At 42.4% G+C, this 16,545-nt stretch overlaps 2 protein-coding genes across 3 annotated transcripts; both read left to right on the top strand.

Annotated features, from left to right (window-relative positions):
- Positions 1 to 698: 698 nt before the first annotated feature.
- cct8 (chaperonin containing TCP1, subunit 8 (theta)) lies at positions 699 to 6,745 on the top strand. Of its 2 annotated transcripts, none has more exons than XM_076751078.1 (14): positions 699 to 831; positions 1,430 to 1,520; positions 1,637 to 1,866; positions 2,074 to 2,254; positions 2,373 to 2,434; positions 2,516 to 2,653; positions 3,408 to 3,586; positions 3,698 to 3,764; positions 3,851 to 3,938; positions 4,042 to 4,157; positions 4,313 to 4,384; positions 4,486 to 4,650; positions 4,992 to 5,111; positions 6,455 to 6,745. In XM_076751078.1, exons 1-14 carry the CDS (start codon positions 772 to 774, stop codon positions 6,524 to 6,526), a joined length of 1,641 nt encoding a protein of 546 aa, XP_076607193.1. In that variant the 5' UTR covers positions 699 to 771; the 3' UTR covers positions 6,527 to 6,745. The 2 variants fall into 2 exon arrangements, with proteins under 2 accessions (XP_076607193.1, XP_076607192.1); XM_076751077.1 differs by lacking the exon at positions 6,455 to 6,745 and adding an exon at positions 5,321 to 5,537.
- Positions 6,746 to 7,292: 547 nt separating this feature from the next.
- Positions 7,293 to 15,885, top strand: rskrb (ribosomal protein S6 kinase related b). Its single transcript, XM_076750234.1, has 13 exons — positions 7,293 to 7,560; positions 9,296 to 9,586; positions 9,743 to 9,826; positions 10,191 to 10,259; positions 10,748 to 10,817; positions 11,730 to 11,837; positions 12,120 to 12,160; positions 12,959 to 12,986; positions 13,289 to 13,378; positions 13,549 to 13,637; positions 13,878 to 13,988; positions 14,097 to 14,210; positions 14,314 to 15,885. Exons 1-13 carry the CDS (start codon positions 7,531 to 7,533, stop codon positions 14,548 to 14,550), a joined length of 1,362 nt encoding a protein of 453 aa, XP_076606349.1. The 5' UTR covers positions 7,293 to 7,530; the 3' UTR covers positions 14,551 to 15,885.
- The last annotated feature ends 660 nt before the right edge of the window (positions 15,886 to 16,545 follow it).

Genomic DNA, 16,545 nt, shown 5'->3' on the forward strand with positions numbered 1-16,545 from the left:
CGTTAACATGATTCCTAATGTCATCTTTGCTATTGTAAAATGTCTGCATTGTCTCATATTAAATGATGTGAACGGTATTGTTCTGGTCAGTGATTGTCCACAGACAGTCACTGAATCATACAAATATGGATAAAGAATTTGCATTGAGATGATGTGACCGGGTGGCATTATATAGGCTCTTTTTTCTGGTTTGTCTGGTTATTACTGTTGTCAGTTTTTTTCACTTGTTTAGCTCCTAAATTAAAATGTGTCTTCCATCTCAAGACCTCAATAATAGCCTAGGGTATAATATATATTCTAAGACTGACAGGGTTTGGTTTGCATAATGATCACTCTTGCTTTTGATGTTTTTATTGCTAAAGCTTTTCCTTCTATTTTCTTCTGATCTTATTTCAAATGTACTTTTAGTACATTTTGAATGCAGGGCTTTTAAGATTATTAAAATTTAATTTAAGGTTGTTTTTTTTTTTTTTGTTTTTTTAGTTATTTAACAAGTAAATAAAGAATTTTAAATATAGTTATACAAATAGGAGAGTCATGATTACCTTTTTGACTATACAGTAGCTATATGACCGACAGCTCCCCCAAGTCGTGAGTCATGGTAATAGCAACTTGAACGAGAATCGCTCAGTTTGTCCTTTGTTGTTATCCGTCTTTAGCCCCACGCCTCGCTGATATCGCTCCTCCCCTGTCTCTCCGGCTTTGTACCCAGAGCTGAACCCACGCCGCGGCTACCTTCTCCAAGATACCGGGGCTGTTAAACATCGGAAAATGGCTCTCCATGTTCCCAAAGCTCCGGGCTTTGCCCAAATGTTGAAGGATGGCGCCAAGGTGAGCGTAAATCAATGTGCTGAAGTAGTTTGATAACTTAACGTGTGTGGTTGTCAACTAGCGTGCTAGCTAGCATTAGCCCCTTAGTTAGCACACTCATCTGCAGTCATGTGGGAGAGTTCTAGAAGGCAGCCAGGCCGCTCTTAGTTGCTGAACCTGGGGATGTTATGATTGATAAAATGCCGCTTTCTGTGTCTTTTCACTGACCCCTCTCGTACTTAAAAATGCTTTCTGTGTGTCTGCAGTGTTGTATCCGCAGTAATAACTGACTGCCAGACAGCAATCACACCCAGCTAGCGTTCAACGTTAGCTAACTGTCAGCTGAGGTTCAGTCTGGGTATTCAAGGATGCTGATGCTTCCTGATTTAGATTAGCTACGCTACACTCATCTTACATCTGTTGGTGGAGATTTTAGTTCACATTCCGCAGGCATTGCTGATAAATCCATTAATATCTTATGATAGGACTTACTTTCCATTGGTTACTTGGCAGAATATCACTAACTACTTGTCTGACATGTATACTAACAAAATGTAAATCATCAATCGTGAATAGTCGCAGCAGTTGAGTTATTAATGTATGTTGTTCTCTGCTGCAGCATTATTCAGGGCTTGAAGAGGCAGTCTTCCGTAACATCAGAGCCTGCAAGGAGCTTGCCCAGACCACACGCACCGCCTATGGGCCAAACGGTAAGCACTCTCCTCCAGCAGCGAATTGTATTTGTTTGTTATTTGACCTGTTGAAAGCTGTAACGGCAAGACATCAAATTAAGTGACCACTCAGCTGTAACACTGTTGCCTTTCAGGTATGAACAAAATGGTCATCAACAACTTGGAGAAGCTGTTTGTCACCAATGACGCTGCAACTATTCTCAGAGAGCTTGAGGTGCAGCACCCAGCTGCCAAAATGATTGTGATGGCATCCCACATGCAAGAGCAGGAGGTTGGAGACGGTACAAACTTTGTCCTGGTGTTTGCTGGAGCCCTGCTGGAGCTGGCTGAAGAGCTGCTTAGGATGGGCCTGTCTGTGTCAGAGGTAAACAGACGTCACTGATCATCATCGTTTTCTTGTTGTGACACTCCCAGAACACACAAATGTCCTTTATTGATATCACCTAAATATTGGAAATAAAAATCAGGTTGATACTGATAAAGTTGTCTGGAAAAAACTTAATTTTATTTTTGCATCCTGAAGAAATCAGTTGCTGCATTTGCCCAGTGTCCTCTTTCCTCTTTGCCACAGGTGATTGAAGGCTATGAGACAGCATGTAAAAAGGCTATGGAGATCCTGCCAGACTGCATATGTTCCTCAGCCAAAAACCTCCACGATGTTAAAGAGGCAGCGTCTCTCATCCGCACAGCAGTCATGAGTAAACAGTACGGCAACGAAGACTTCCTCGCCAACCTCATTGCCCAGGCCTGTGGTGAGTCAGCAGTCCAGACTACCTGATCCACACTACAGCTGTCAGAGATAATTAACATGATGGTAGTAGTTACTTTGTGTTTCTCTGACTTTCTTCTCTGTGTTGGTTTGTGCTGCAGTGTCCATCTTCCCAGAGTCCGGCAATTTCAATGTTGATAACGTCAGAGTGTGCAAGATTTTGGTATGCAACATTGTCCTTTGAGTATATTTTGTACATTGAACTATTTTAGACTTTGAAGTTAATGTTTTTTGGTGTTTTCAGGGTTGTGGAGTGACATCATCCTCCATGCTACATGGCATGGTGTTTAAAAAGGAGGCAGAAGGAGATGTCACATCAGTTAAAGACGCCAAGATCGCGGTCTACTCCTGCCCCTTTGACTGCATGATGACAGAGACCAAGGTAAGGAATACTTCAGCATACTTTGATGCTCTGGAGAAATCTGCTCGACAAAAGAACTAAAATTAATGACACTTAAGTTCATTGCTGTAACATACTCTGGTCTCGTGTTGAATGTAGGTCAGTTTCACACATGACATTGTGAGTTTCATCAACATAAATACATGTAGGCATTCAGTAACTTCAAATTTTTAGACTTAACGCTCTGGAGCTATTGGAAGTTGGATCACATGGGTCAAAAACAATCCTATGTAAAAAAAAAAAAAAAAAGCTGTGCAGCATTCAAGTGTGGATTTTGAAAACATTATAAATGAAGCTTCAAAATATTTGGTACAGCCATAGAGTCGGGAAGTCCTAAATGTGAGTGCATACGACACTGCTTGCTGAGGAGTTAACGGACAAAGTGCTTCTAGTTCCAACTTAAAGTACCAGATCAGTGTGCTGCAGAACTCAACAGAGGGGTAGATGGGTAGTGAAGAAACTGAACTGAATTGGGCTGCTTGGAGGACGCGTGGCTTTAGAGATCATTATAAGTGGTTTTCTGTGTGAAGCTAAATTTGCTGAAAGGTTTTGAGACATATTATTTGCACACTCCTTTCCAGGATTCAGCCAAAGAATGATTCAGATACGAATAGTGACTAGCAACATCTGTGCTTTGCCTACTTAGACAAGTGTCTGCTCAAGTTGTGATGTTAGAACACTCTGTCCTGTGAAGGTACTGATCTCGGTGCTAACAATAGTCTCATCTGTCTTGTAGGGCACAGTGCTGATAAATAATGCACAGGAGCTCATGGACTTCAGCAAGGGAGAGGAGAATATGATGGAGGCTCAGGTGAAGGCCATCAAGGAGGCTGGTGCCAATGTGGTCGTAACTGGAGGCAAAGTGGCCGACATGGCGTTGCACTATGCCAACAAATACGAGCTCATGGTGGTCAGGTAAGATCGGGATGACCTCTGATCACCCAGATACGTGTTAATTATCAAGTGATTGGAGCTAGTAGGACAGGAGAGTTGAAATCACACCAAAATCTTCCTATTCCCCATCAGGCTGAACTCCAAGTGGGACCTCAGGAGGTTATGCAAGACTGTGGGAGCTGTTGCACTGCCCAGGATGGTGAGTGTCGTCACGCTTTGTTCACGTCAGGTATTTGAACCATGACAAAACAGACCATTGTATCATGTATTACTCTGCTTTCATAGACGGCTCCAACTCCGGAGGAGATGGGTCACTGTGACAACGTCTACCTGACAGAGGTCGGGGGCACTCAGGTGGTGGTCTTCAAACACGGTAAGCCACTCTTTGCTCCTGTCTTGTGAGTCCTCATTTTAAAATCTGATCTTTGCTGCATGTGAGTTTTAGTCTTAACGTCTTGCTTGGTTGTTTTAAACAGAGAAAGAAGACGGTGCCATCTCAACAGTTGTGATCAGAGGCTCCACTGACAACCTGATGGATGACATCGAGAGGGCTGTGGATGACGGCGTCAACACCTTCAAGGTCTTGGTCAGGGTAAGTCAACACAAAGAACCACCGTCAGATCATTTACAACTTTGGTAATAAGAAATATAGATTAAATGGCTGTTAATGAAAAATAATATGGTAGATTTTTATATAGACTTTTTTTTTTTTTTTCATTTACTGTTTGTGTTCTTCACCATCTCTAGGACAAACGACTGGTACCTGGTGCAGGAGCCACTGAGATTGAACTGGCCAAGCAGCTCACCTCATATGGAGAGGTATGCAGATTTGAGTAGATTAACTGAAGTGCACCAGGTTTACTGCGTCACTGGCTGCAGAAACATGACCTTTTTGTCTCTCGCTCTTTCTCTGTGTATAGTCCTGCCCGGGTCTTGAGCAGTACGCCATTAAGAAGTTCGCCGAAGCCTTCGAGGCTTTGCCGCGTGCGCTGGCTGAGAACTCCGGTGTGAAGGGGAGCGAGCTCATATCTAAAATGTACTCTGCCCATCACGAGGGAAACAAAAACATGGGCTTCGACATTGAGGTGTGTCTGTGTACCCAAGAATACCTTGTATGACTTGATTCTGATTTATTTAAGAGCTACATTGGTCTAAATGTGCATTGCAGTCTAATAGAGACAGATAGAATAGAGCAAACATCCTTCATGTTTTTTAAAGTGCTGCTACTGAGGCATTTCAAAGATAGTGAGGTTACAAGTCCATGATGTCATTTAACATGAAAAATGTAGCCTGCTATTCTTAATCATGCACATTTAGCATGTACAAAAAATACGCCAAGCAACGCGCTGCATGTATTTTTGGATGTGTTCAGCCACACGTGTCTTGTTCCTGACGACTGATTGCATGGATGTGATGTTATCTTTAGGGTGAGGGACCCGCTGTGAAGGACATGCTTGAAGCTGGCATTGTGGAGCCTTACCTGGTCAAACACTGGGGCATCAAAATGGCCACCAACGCTGCCATCACAGTACTGAGAGTTGACCAGGTGTGTACACGAACGCACAAATACTCATGACACACAGATCATCAACCTTCAACAGTCTTAATTGTTTCTTAAGGAAGGATCCAGCTTTAACATTTCCCTCTCTGATGTTCTTGTGAGCTTCAGCAGTTGAAGTGTTATGGGAGGGCCTCTGTGAATCAATAGTCTCCAGGGAGTTAACGTTGGTGTGTGTGTACATATGTGCGATGCAGATCATCATGGCTAAGGCTGCAGGGGGACCCAAGGCTCCCAAGCAGAGAGGCCACTGGGACAAGGACGGTTGGGACGAGGAGCCAGAACATTTTGATACTCACCATTAGAGGGCGCGTACACGCACACACCCTCTGTCAGTAGGTCCTGGAATGAGCGTGTGTGTTTGACTCACTCAGGTGTACTCACTCGCTCACGGGACACTGACGTTGTGTGAAATGTTTGCTCTTCTGCCTGTCACTACTAACACTGGGTGTGATTCCGCACTCACTGCAGACAAATGTTGAGTAGATGCAGCAGATTGAGCCACTTGTCGTGTTTTTAATGATACCAGGTGTGTCACTGACAGCTGACTAAATCACTTGAAAGTCTGAACTTGCACAAAACGGATACAGTGTGGTTTGATAGCATGCTGCATGCACTCATGGGCTCTTTTCATTGCAGTGGACGTCCTCAGGCAAGTGCAGAATTTAAAAATGTTGCATGCACCACGATTTAACAAAAACATGTTAATGAGATGAAATGTGTGGCTTCAAAGTCTGAGATGGCTTTGTTGTCTGAAGGACATTTTCCAAGTAAGATGTAATCCAAGTAACTCCCGTCACTATGAAGCCGTTCGACTTCAGCAGAAACAAAGCAGGAGTAGACAATAGCAGAGATGATTTACACCACGTTCAAGAAAATCACAGCTGCAGTGCTGTCTTAAGTCCCAGCATTGAAACTGACTGGATGAGGTTTCAATCTTTCTTTTAAGGCCATTTTATTTATATATTGTATTATTGAATTTCAGTTTTCCTTTGTAGCACATTTTCTCTTACAGCATATATGTCCCCACATGAGCCTGAATTTTTAGAGGTTTAGCAAAGAATTGTGGCCACAATTTGGTTATTTCTATGCATTTATGCTGTAGAAAACATTTTTTTTTTTTAATCCTTAATGCCACTCTCACTAAACGGACACATTCTTCTAGCCAATTCATGTTTATTTGAGTTTTTTTCCCATTTCAACCCTGTCTAACAGGTATGTTTTCATGTTAAAGCCGATGAGCTCCCTCCAAACCTCAGAGCACAGCCACGTGGATCCCAGCGCTCTTGATTTTCAGTCAGATACTGACATGCAGTCTCTTCTCCTTTCAGATCATCATGGCCAAACCAGCAGGCGGACCCAAAGCTCCCCAGGGCAAGAAGGACTTCGACGAGGATGACTGAATCTGATGCAGTCCAGCTGATGCTCCTTTAGCCCTGAACGTTCCCACACGCATTCACAAAAACCTTTTCTACTTGTTTATTTAAAGCTCAACAGTTTGGTTTATTTTGTGGAAATGGCCGCACGTTGGTTAACAAAATAGTATGTGAAAGTTAAATGTATTGATGGCACTGTTTGCTTTTTACGTTCTTAGTCCCAAATAAAAGGCACTTGCGCTGTCATGTCATGGTTTGGATGTGCTTTGTTTCACTTTGTTCTGTGATTGTAATGGCTTTGTGTCTTGATTTGAGTTTTCCAGTTGCTCAATCAGGAAGAAATAAGTTTGATTGGTGTCTTTATAGCCCAGACCAGCACATTTTCCATGTCACCAGCCTCACAGCTCATTCATCAGCACCACGCTGGCTCCCTGCTGCAAACATGCGTGAATGCACCTTTGATGCTGCCTTGTGGGTTGGCTCTTAACATCATGATGTTGAGGCAGCAGAAATTATGCATGCACTGATTTATTTTTAGAACAATTGAACAGAGGTCTGTTTAAGACGAATCACTCCACAGAAAGCATTTAGAGTCTCATGCATGCGTGCATTTGTTCGGTCTCTGCAGAGGAAAAACCACGCCATCTGGTCCGCCATGCAAATGATGCAAACGATCACATAAATTGTCACCGATATGCAGAATTGATGTCTGTGGCTGTAATTGCAAAGAGCAGCAGGGGGGGCTGAACTCCACCAGGTTGCAGCCTCATTGGATGACAGAGCTGTGGGCGGATTTGCGCTGACGTTGCCCATACTCGGGATTAACTTGTTTTCATGTCGCCATATCTATCACATTTCGCGCCGGATCGTCCGATCAGCCGCATATTTGAATACAAAGTGTTGGTGAGCCTCCTCAAACCTTACATGAGTCGTGTGTGTCGCGCATGAAGCTGTGGAGAGATTACCGCGGGGTGCCTGGATGAGGAGCAGGTGTCGCACTGAGGTTACAGTGCCGATGTCCTGCCACACTGATGGGGGCCGACGGCAGTAAAAACAAGAAGGTGAGTTGAGCGAAACTCCTGGATGCTCAGGTGTGATGCACGTGAGGGGAGGTGGGGGCTGTTTCCATGGCGATTATTTGGCTCCGAAGTCAGCAGGCTTATAACAGCGACGCTGCCAGTCATGGATGGCAGCGTTTTCACGTCTCCTTCAGCAGCGCATTGAACTCAAGTGTGATCCAATTGCGTAGTTAATGATATGTTAGTGGTTAAATAATATTACACTTGATGCTGTGTGCAAATATTTTCTGTTGTCTTCCAAAGTATTTGTGATCTTGACGCTTTTACTTTGAAGGCGAAACAGCCAGGCTTCCGGTATTGATATTTAAAAATCTATTGGCGATCGAAAACCTTCTAACACACAGCGTTCAAAAGAAGCCCTAACATTGCTCAGTGTCAGACAGATGTCGCATTGATGGCAGTCATTTCTGCTGTGTGACCACAGATGCGTCCCTTAATTTGGCTCGCATGATAATAACATCCTGCATGGTTGATTGCACACATCTTGCACCACAGAGCATCAGATCTGCTGTGCAGCCCAGAGGGAGAGGGGCTCTGTGACTGACTGACTGACTGACTGACTGCAGATTGGATGGAGAGCATGTATTTTCTTTGCTCTTGTTCAATCACAAATGAGAGCAATAATGGTTCAGTGAAAGTAACCTGTTGGCCACTGAGCCCCACTGATGCATTTTAAGGGGTTGCAAAGTCACCAAGATGGTGTTTTATAGCAAGTGTGATGTACTGAGACTGCAGCTCCACACTACCCTGACTCCTCTAACCTCTTATCAGTTTGCAAATGCAATTAACAATCATACTATGAGAAATCCTGTGTAGATATGTGGAGTATATAAAGCTACCTCTATGTTAAGTCTTGCAGCCACACTCTACAAAAAGCAAAATATGATGAAATAGCTTACATCAAATGCTTGTTTTTATTATCTAAAAAGAAACATCTTCTTACCAGGCAGTTTTTATGTTTGAGCATTTCACCTGTTTCAAGCTTTTTTGTCTTAAAATATCTTCATAAGATATTCTAACTTCTGACTGTAATTTTCTAACTGGTTGTGTGTAGCTTCAGCTTGAAACTAGAATTTCCAGAATTATAAACCCATGTGAGTCTGAGTTTCTTTGTATCCAGACGAATGTACTTGTACTTCTAGATTTTTAAGAAAACTGTGGGTTCTCTTGAAGTAATTATTTTCACTTGTCTTTAAAAATCTTGGGAAGTGAAATTTTCTTGTTCTGTTGGCAGATCATTTTGCACACTTTAAGTAATATTTCCCCCATTTTATTGCTTTTTTTCTTGTTTTTGAGAGATGAGTTTTTACAGTTAGGTACAGAGTTGGCAGTAGAAGAAGACCTGTGTTTGCACTGAACACCTCAGTGTCTGTAAATGAAGCAATGCTTAGGCAACTTTGCCTGGTTAAATAGTGAGTATGTTTGAAAGCCCCCCTTTGTCCTGCACAGCTCATACCAGCACTGTTTGCTCTTGAGTTGCTTTTAGCGGTGCACGTCTGCCTTGTTAAGTGTTGATACTTGTTCTTGCGTAAAACAGCCTCAGTGTCCAGTGAACAGTCCCCAGATTAACAGTGTTTGTCAAATTTGAACTAGGAGTCGCCTGAAACATGCAGAAATGCTGGTGATGCACTGTAAGACGGTAATAACTCCACAGGGCCTTAATAACCTGTGCCATAATTGCCTCTTGGTGCATCCCTCTCCCCTGGCTTCCCCACAGAGGCCTGCTGAAGGGCAGGAAGATGAGGACTTCTCATCTGGATGGCGCGGCTTCCTCTCCAGCATAGGTCTGTCTATCCCAGCAGGCCTCTGTCGCCTGGCCCCCCCTGCCCTGCGTCTGGGCCAGCGTCGAATGCTCCAAGGCAAGGCCCCCGACATCCCGGAGCATGTCCTGAGGTTGGCGGGAGTCGGCCCGGACAAGCTGAGAGCAGAGTGGAGCCTGCCGGGGTTCATCGCCATGTTCCTGCCTGAATTCCCCCACAAAACTGTGCCTGGGCACGAACACTTTCAGGTAGACCTCACTCCCAACATAGACACCAATAATATATGAGGCTTGATATGATTTAATAAGACATTACTTGTGCTATTCTTACCATTCCTCCTGGCCAGTCTGATCTGTTTTCTCTTTGTCTTTGTGTCTGTATCTCTCTCTTATTCACTCCACCAGGTTTTGAGTTACATCGCCAAAGGTTCGTTTGGACCCATCCTGAAAGTGAAGGACAAGACTAAACAGAAAACATATGCTGTCAAAGTCAGTCTTCTGCCTTCATCTCACATTTTAAATGTGTTTGTTTACTTGATCAAAGCCAAGAAAGAACAGACAGTTTATTCATTCATGAAAATTATATGTGGAAATACACTAATGATAAAAGAGACAGTATGAGATAGGTTGGTTGTTTTAAAGTAAAAGAAAAACAGAATGTTTTATGCCTTTAAATTAACTAAAAATTACCCTTTAATGGTCAGGACTTGTCATTTCAGCTGTAGTCTTTGAAGCTTTTAACATACATACATACACATTCATCATGTAATAAATATTTCTGTGCAGTCAAAACACTCAGTCCTGTGTAAGACATGCAGTCTTACATCATCTCACCATTTTTGTCATCCAACAGGTTATACCTAAATCAGAGATTCTAAGACTCGGGGTCTTGGAACAGTCAAAAGAAGAAGTTATAGTCCAGGTGAGTCCTGAGAACAGGCTTTGAAAATCATTGTGAGTTTCTAGATTTTGCAAAAAATGGTTGGTTTTGGAAACAGTAAGTTAAGCACCCCAATTCATCAATCGTCAGCATAAAGTGCAATTTCATTTCATGCAGTAATCAAAATTTTCCATACTCCATGCCTGTAACTGCATTTATTTTTACTGTTAGTCTTGGATCATGTGCACGGATAAGATATAACTCAAATACTTAATGTATAAAATGGTGAAAGAGACCATAAATATCACAGTATGCAGATGATGTGCTGTTACACATTGCTTATTGTATCAGTGGTATCAGTATTTTTATTAGCTCTTCCAAACATGCCAATTTTGAGTCTTTGAATTTCACCAACAAGACCTGAAGAAGTCTCTGGTGGACTTTGCCCAGTGACGAAAAAGTATGGACCTCACTTTGATCGGTGGCCAAAACTGAGATTTTTCAGGTTGATCTTGGACCTTTGTTCGCAGCGTCAGGTTCGCCATCCATTTGTCCATGACCTCCGGGACTGCTGGCAGACTCAGCGCCACCTCTACATTAGTGAGTCAGCCAGAGATCGGTGACCCAATCCAACCCAGATCCACTATCCAAAACCCCCTCACTCCACCTATTCTCACCTCAACACCGGTAGCTTTGTCCAGAATCTACCCACAATCCCCTACCTGACACCTAAAACATGAAAAGACCCCAATGGACCATTGCCTCTGCATCCTGTATCTGCTTTGCCCCCTTTTCCTCTCCTCCAGAGCAGTTACCCTTGTTTTGAAATCAGCTACTGACTCAGAAAGTGTGACCCACTTTGTCTGCTTCCCTGCCCCCTGTGTTAGCCTGGGGACCAGATGTTGAACACTGCTGCAGCAGCAAGAACACACGTGCCACATTCGGAAGAGACGCCCCTGCTGGCTTAAACAGTGAATCATCACTGAATCATTAAGCCATAAATGCAGATATGGGGCTTATTTGGAGCAAATCAGGACTATATCAAGCCATCCTCCTGTATGACCTCCTTGAGGTTTTCATCTGCAGAATGTTGTGTGGACTTTTTATCAGTGTGTCCCTCTGTTGCATTGCCGCTCAGTCAGCGATGTCAAAGGCAAACTTTTCCATTCTTCTCTTGTGACTTCTTGTGAGCAATCAAAAAATGACCACCATCACCGAGTAGAGAGATCCATTATTCCAGACAGACACACCTTTTCACTTCTGCACCCCAACCCCACTTTTTACCTTTATTTGTCGAACTTGTGTGCCTCGCAGACTAAAAACAGGCGACAGTGAATCTCCTTTGGTTTGTAGAGGAAGATAGTTTTACACTGTCCTCACTTCCAGATTGCACTCCTCTTTCCTAATTTCTTTCACCAGTGTGTGTTTCCCACATCCCGCTAACCTTCATGGCCCCTCACACCTCTCATTACATGACAGAGGCCTGTTTTAATGCTGTTTCTACCCCCGCAGTGTGTGACTACTGCAGCACAGGAGACCTTTACACCTACTGGCAGATGATCGGTCAGTTCACAGAGGACACTGTACGAGTGTTTGCAGCAGAGTTGGGATGTGCGCTCGGTGGGTATTCTAAATCTACATTAAGAGAAATGGTTCAACCTTCCTATTTATTATACACATTTCTCCTCAAATATCCTAATTAGATCAGAGATGTCTGTGGGAAAGTTTCCCGAGTTTACTTAACTGAAAGTAATTATAAAAATAGATCTAATTAAAATGAGATAGGCCTACAGCAACAAAGCAGTGCCATGTTTTTTTTTTATTCATTTGCAAGTAATGATTGGAAACATTTTTGTTCTCTGGTTGAGGTTTGTATTTTTGTTCTTTGCTGGTTTTTCACAGGCTTTCTTCATGACTTTGGGATCATCCACCGAGATGTGAAGGTAAGAGAATGAGGTAATTCACAAGTTTGGGACCAAAATGACAAAATAATACATTTCTTTTTTTAGCAAAAATTTATAGATTACATCAGTCCTTACTGCCATGTTTGGCCCATCCAACATGAATTTACTGCAGATCCAGGAGCATAGATACAAAACCAAATGAAAAACGTCAGTCATAACAGAATGTATGAACATCTGCATAATTTCAGCAAACACATGTTTATAAGCAAAATGCTAAATACAGTGTACACCGAATGGCAGAAGAAAGAAAAGAAATGCGACAAGCCCAAAGTTTATCGCAATAAAGGATTTTTTAGCTCATATCTCCAAGGAACTGTCCTACTTACTTGTTTTATATGTAAACAGCCAACTCAGCAAACTTTGCATTTCCATGTTTTGCAAAATCTGCTACAGTTTTTATCCTACTACAATAAATTGTGTGGTTCCCAGTAAAAACCTTTGTAGATTAAATGATTATAATTTAGAGGGGATTTTTTTCTACCAGTTCAGAGTAAATCTATTCAGTTTCTTAGTCTGTCAACACACACATTGCTAATTACTTTTTGTTTGTCAGCCCATTGATTAATTCAGACTACAGATCACTTTTTATGACCTTTCTTTCTTGTACTATTAAAATATCCAACTTTGCTCTTGCAGAATACAAATATTTATCAAGAATAAGACATCCAGGGTGCAGGAAAATCTGCAATGAGATGATTTTTGGTCACATAATAATTTCAGTACATTGGTGAAAATGGATGGATGTCTAATACAGTCTTTTTGGCACTCTTTACATAGATGGAGAATATCCTGCTGACAGACAATGGTGAGTAAAAACATGTCCCCAGCAGAGAGCAGCATAGCTCTGGTACAGCATGCAGGAGACGTGGAAACTTCCAGAGACCACTGTGACCCTGCACACTTGTCAATACTCAGTAACAAACAGTACATCTGTTGGCACTGAAAGAGAACAGCCTTTGCATCCAAATATAATTGCTAATGAGATCAGATTACGATGGGTATAATTAAATATTTGACACCAGCTGTAACTGCATCATTAGGAAGAATCTGTATTTAGAGCCTCATGTCATGTGTGCATAGTGATGTAGAGAAAATGGTGTGTTCCAGGACACCTCCGCTTAGCTGACTTTGGTTTGTCCCGTCGCCTGGAGAGAGGAGGAAGAGCTTTTACCATTTGTGGAACCATCCAATATATGGGTGAGAAAAATGCCACCACATCCACCTCTGTAATTAATCCTGCCAGATCACTGCTCTGCACATGACAGACATTATGTGCATTATTTTGATCTATTATACGAGGAAGTCAATATCAGAATGTACATATGTAGCGCATCCTGTGCTGTGAGCGTGCTCTGTCTGCTCTGCAGCCCCAGAGGTGCTGAGTGGCGGACCCTACAACCATGCAGCTGATTGGTGGTCGCTGGGAATCCTGCTTTTCTCATTGGTTACTGGGAAGGTGAGGTGTTGTTGCCAGTAGCCTCAGTATGTCTTGCATGCCAAGCAGATATTACTCAGAGTTATTCCTTCAGTGACGTAGTTGATCTTAAATTGAGCAGTTAAAGGTTATTGTGTGAAATGCTTTTAGATGCTACGCTTGGACTTTATGTCTTGCCCTGTAAATGTCTAAAGTCTTGCCTTCTCAGAATTGAAACACTGAATGAATTATCTCTCTTCATGTGCCTCAAACGCTCCTCAGTTCCCCGTGTCTCCAGAATCAGACCACTGCAGTATGCTGAGGAAAGTGAGGAGTTTTCCTTATGAAATGCCCCTCAGCTTCAGCCCCCCACTGGCCTTGCTAATAACAGAGGTAATTACTCATAGTGTAATCATACATTCAGATCTGCACTACATGTATCCACTAACTGCTCAATTTGGCTCATTTGATGTCACGACCTTCACACGTTTCTGTGTCCAGCTTTTGTGCAAGACCCCCTGCCGCCGCCTGAGGACCCTCGAGCGTTTCAAACGCCAAACCTTCTTCCACGGAACAACCTTTGACCTCGCCCTACTGCAGCGCCAGCCGGTGGAGGTAATGTCTGGATGGAGCCAGTTTCTTTGTTCAAGCACGAGTCAGATTGTTGGAAGGAATGTTCAACATGCAAGCAAAGTGATTTTTCCTCATCACTGTGCAGGTGATTCTGGAGCTAAGAGAGAGACCCGACCGAGCCGCCAAAGCTCGACGAGGCCTCACTTTGTCCCTGCAGCCCCTAAAAGGCTTTGACTACGACTCGTTCCTCAGCCCTCCCGCCACACCGGACACACAGCTGGACGCCGGCACGCAGACTCACACAGCTGCCCCGCTGCCTGGCCCGGCACTCCCACTACAGCCTGCTCAGGAAAAAGGCCCACGCAGAGAAGTGTTTGTGTGACGGACTTTGAGTTTACAGTATTGTTACTAACACACTAAAGGTAAAGGCCTACATGTATGTATTTCTGCACACTTATTCACCCTTACACACAGGTGTGGTGAGCCTTGTAAAATGTCTTATTTAGTAAAAGCCAAAATAGCTGATTCTGATATAATTGGATATCTAGTTTATGAGGGAATGATTAGTTTAATTTAATGAAAACAACACCACTTCCTCACATGTATTGGCACATTTTATGGGGTTTTTGTGATGTACTGGACACTTTTTTCTTGTTCTTGTTACGTCTTTGCCTTTTTCCAGTGAGCACCTTTTCAAGCCTAGTGTATTTGCTCAACAGTTGTGCAAGAAAGATTGCGCTATTGTCCACTACTTTCAATTTCCCTGCGACTGGTCATGGTTGCCCCTGTTAATACATAACGTTCGACTGCTATCAAATTCACCCCACAGGGAAAAGTCATGCTGGCTGAAGACAATGCACTGAGTTTTTTTTCTTTCTTTTCTTTTTTTTTTTTACAGTGAGTTATATGTATGTCAGTACAAATCAAACCAAACCCCTTCAACAAAATGAGTGTATTTCTGAGCTTCTGCCTTTATTCTCTTGTATGATTATGAAACCCTTTTGGCAGAAGTGGACGAAACTAACTCCTTGCCTCATTTTCTGAGTTGCTGTAATCTTTACTATAAAACCTGTTCTGTACCTTAATTAATGCTGTGATTTAACCTTTCCCAATCTTGACCTTTGCTTCCTACATTGTGTGGCAGCAGAAACATCTCTCCTCGTGCTCTCCGCCTGTACTATGGAAAAGTCATTCATGCAAGCATCAGCACATCAGATTAAGACACGTACACATTGTGTTTGCTTTAGTTTGAATCATTTATAATCTGCGGCTCAGGAGAGCACTTGCTGGTTAGCCCAAGTCAGCCTTGATTTTGACTGTGAGATGGCAGCCAGCTTTACAACTCTGAGCTCCGACTGTAAGGGTTGAATGAACAACAGTATTTTTTACCTCCAGGTAACATTTTGATAGACCTAGAGCTTTTTCTATTGTCCAAGGCTGCCGTAACCCTAGCCAGTAGCTGCACCCTCATGCACTTACCTGTCCATCAGATTATATTATGATTTTTGCAAAGTATGCCCTGGTGTGTACCCAGAATGCCTCACATGTCACCCTGAGCTTGTTTGTTTTGTGATAAAAAATGCATATTTATAAATTCCTCTTTCTAAAGTTTATATGAATATTTTGGATGCTATTTGATGTTATATGTTATGTTACAATGTATTTTTGTAATTACCACGTAGCACAGATGGAATATTAAACTCTGACTATACAGCGATCTGCTGATTTGGATGTTTTGTCTGTGTGAGATGTGAAATGAAGTACTAAAATATTTTTCAACCTATCAGTCAGTCAACAGAAAATCAGCATTGCTTCACGTTTCCTATCAGCCATGCCACATTGTTTCTGCAGAAACATAGCATGCTTATGCTTGATTATGAAACTACATTTTGTACCGTGTCCAGCAGTGCTGTTTATTCTGTGTACTGTACTTAAGTTTAATTCTGAGGTACTTCTACTTCACTTGAGTGTTTTCAACTTAATTTCAGAGGCAGGTATTGTACTGTATACAAACCCTGATTCATAAATAATAAATACTCTAAATAATTCTAATTTTACACTCACAGCAGCCGTTTTGCCATTTAGTATTTTACCTTTGACATTTTGAGAGTATTTTTACATTATGGCATTGCCATTATTTTCTTAGTAAAGGATCTAAATACTTCTTTGACCACTCACAGCACCTCTGCTTTTGCAGAAAACATTTCAGTCGAGCCAAGTCTGTCGAAACAACTGAAATTGCAGGGTGTTTTCTCAACACACATATTTGACAACTTGAGATGAGGAACAAAAACAGGAGGACTAAGATGATGCCATCAGTTCAATGTTTGCTGGTGCCCCTTACCATTGAAAATAAAAAGAAGACATGAAGAAAAAT

This window comes from Chaetodon auriga, chromosome 15 (genome assembly GCF_051107435.1).
Source record: "Chaetodon auriga isolate fChaAug3 chromosome 15, fChaAug3.hap1, whole genome shotgun sequence".
NCBI classification, from domain to species: domain Eukaryota; kingdom Metazoa; phylum Chordata; class Actinopteri; order Chaetodontiformes; family Chaetodontidae; genus Chaetodon; species Chaetodon auriga.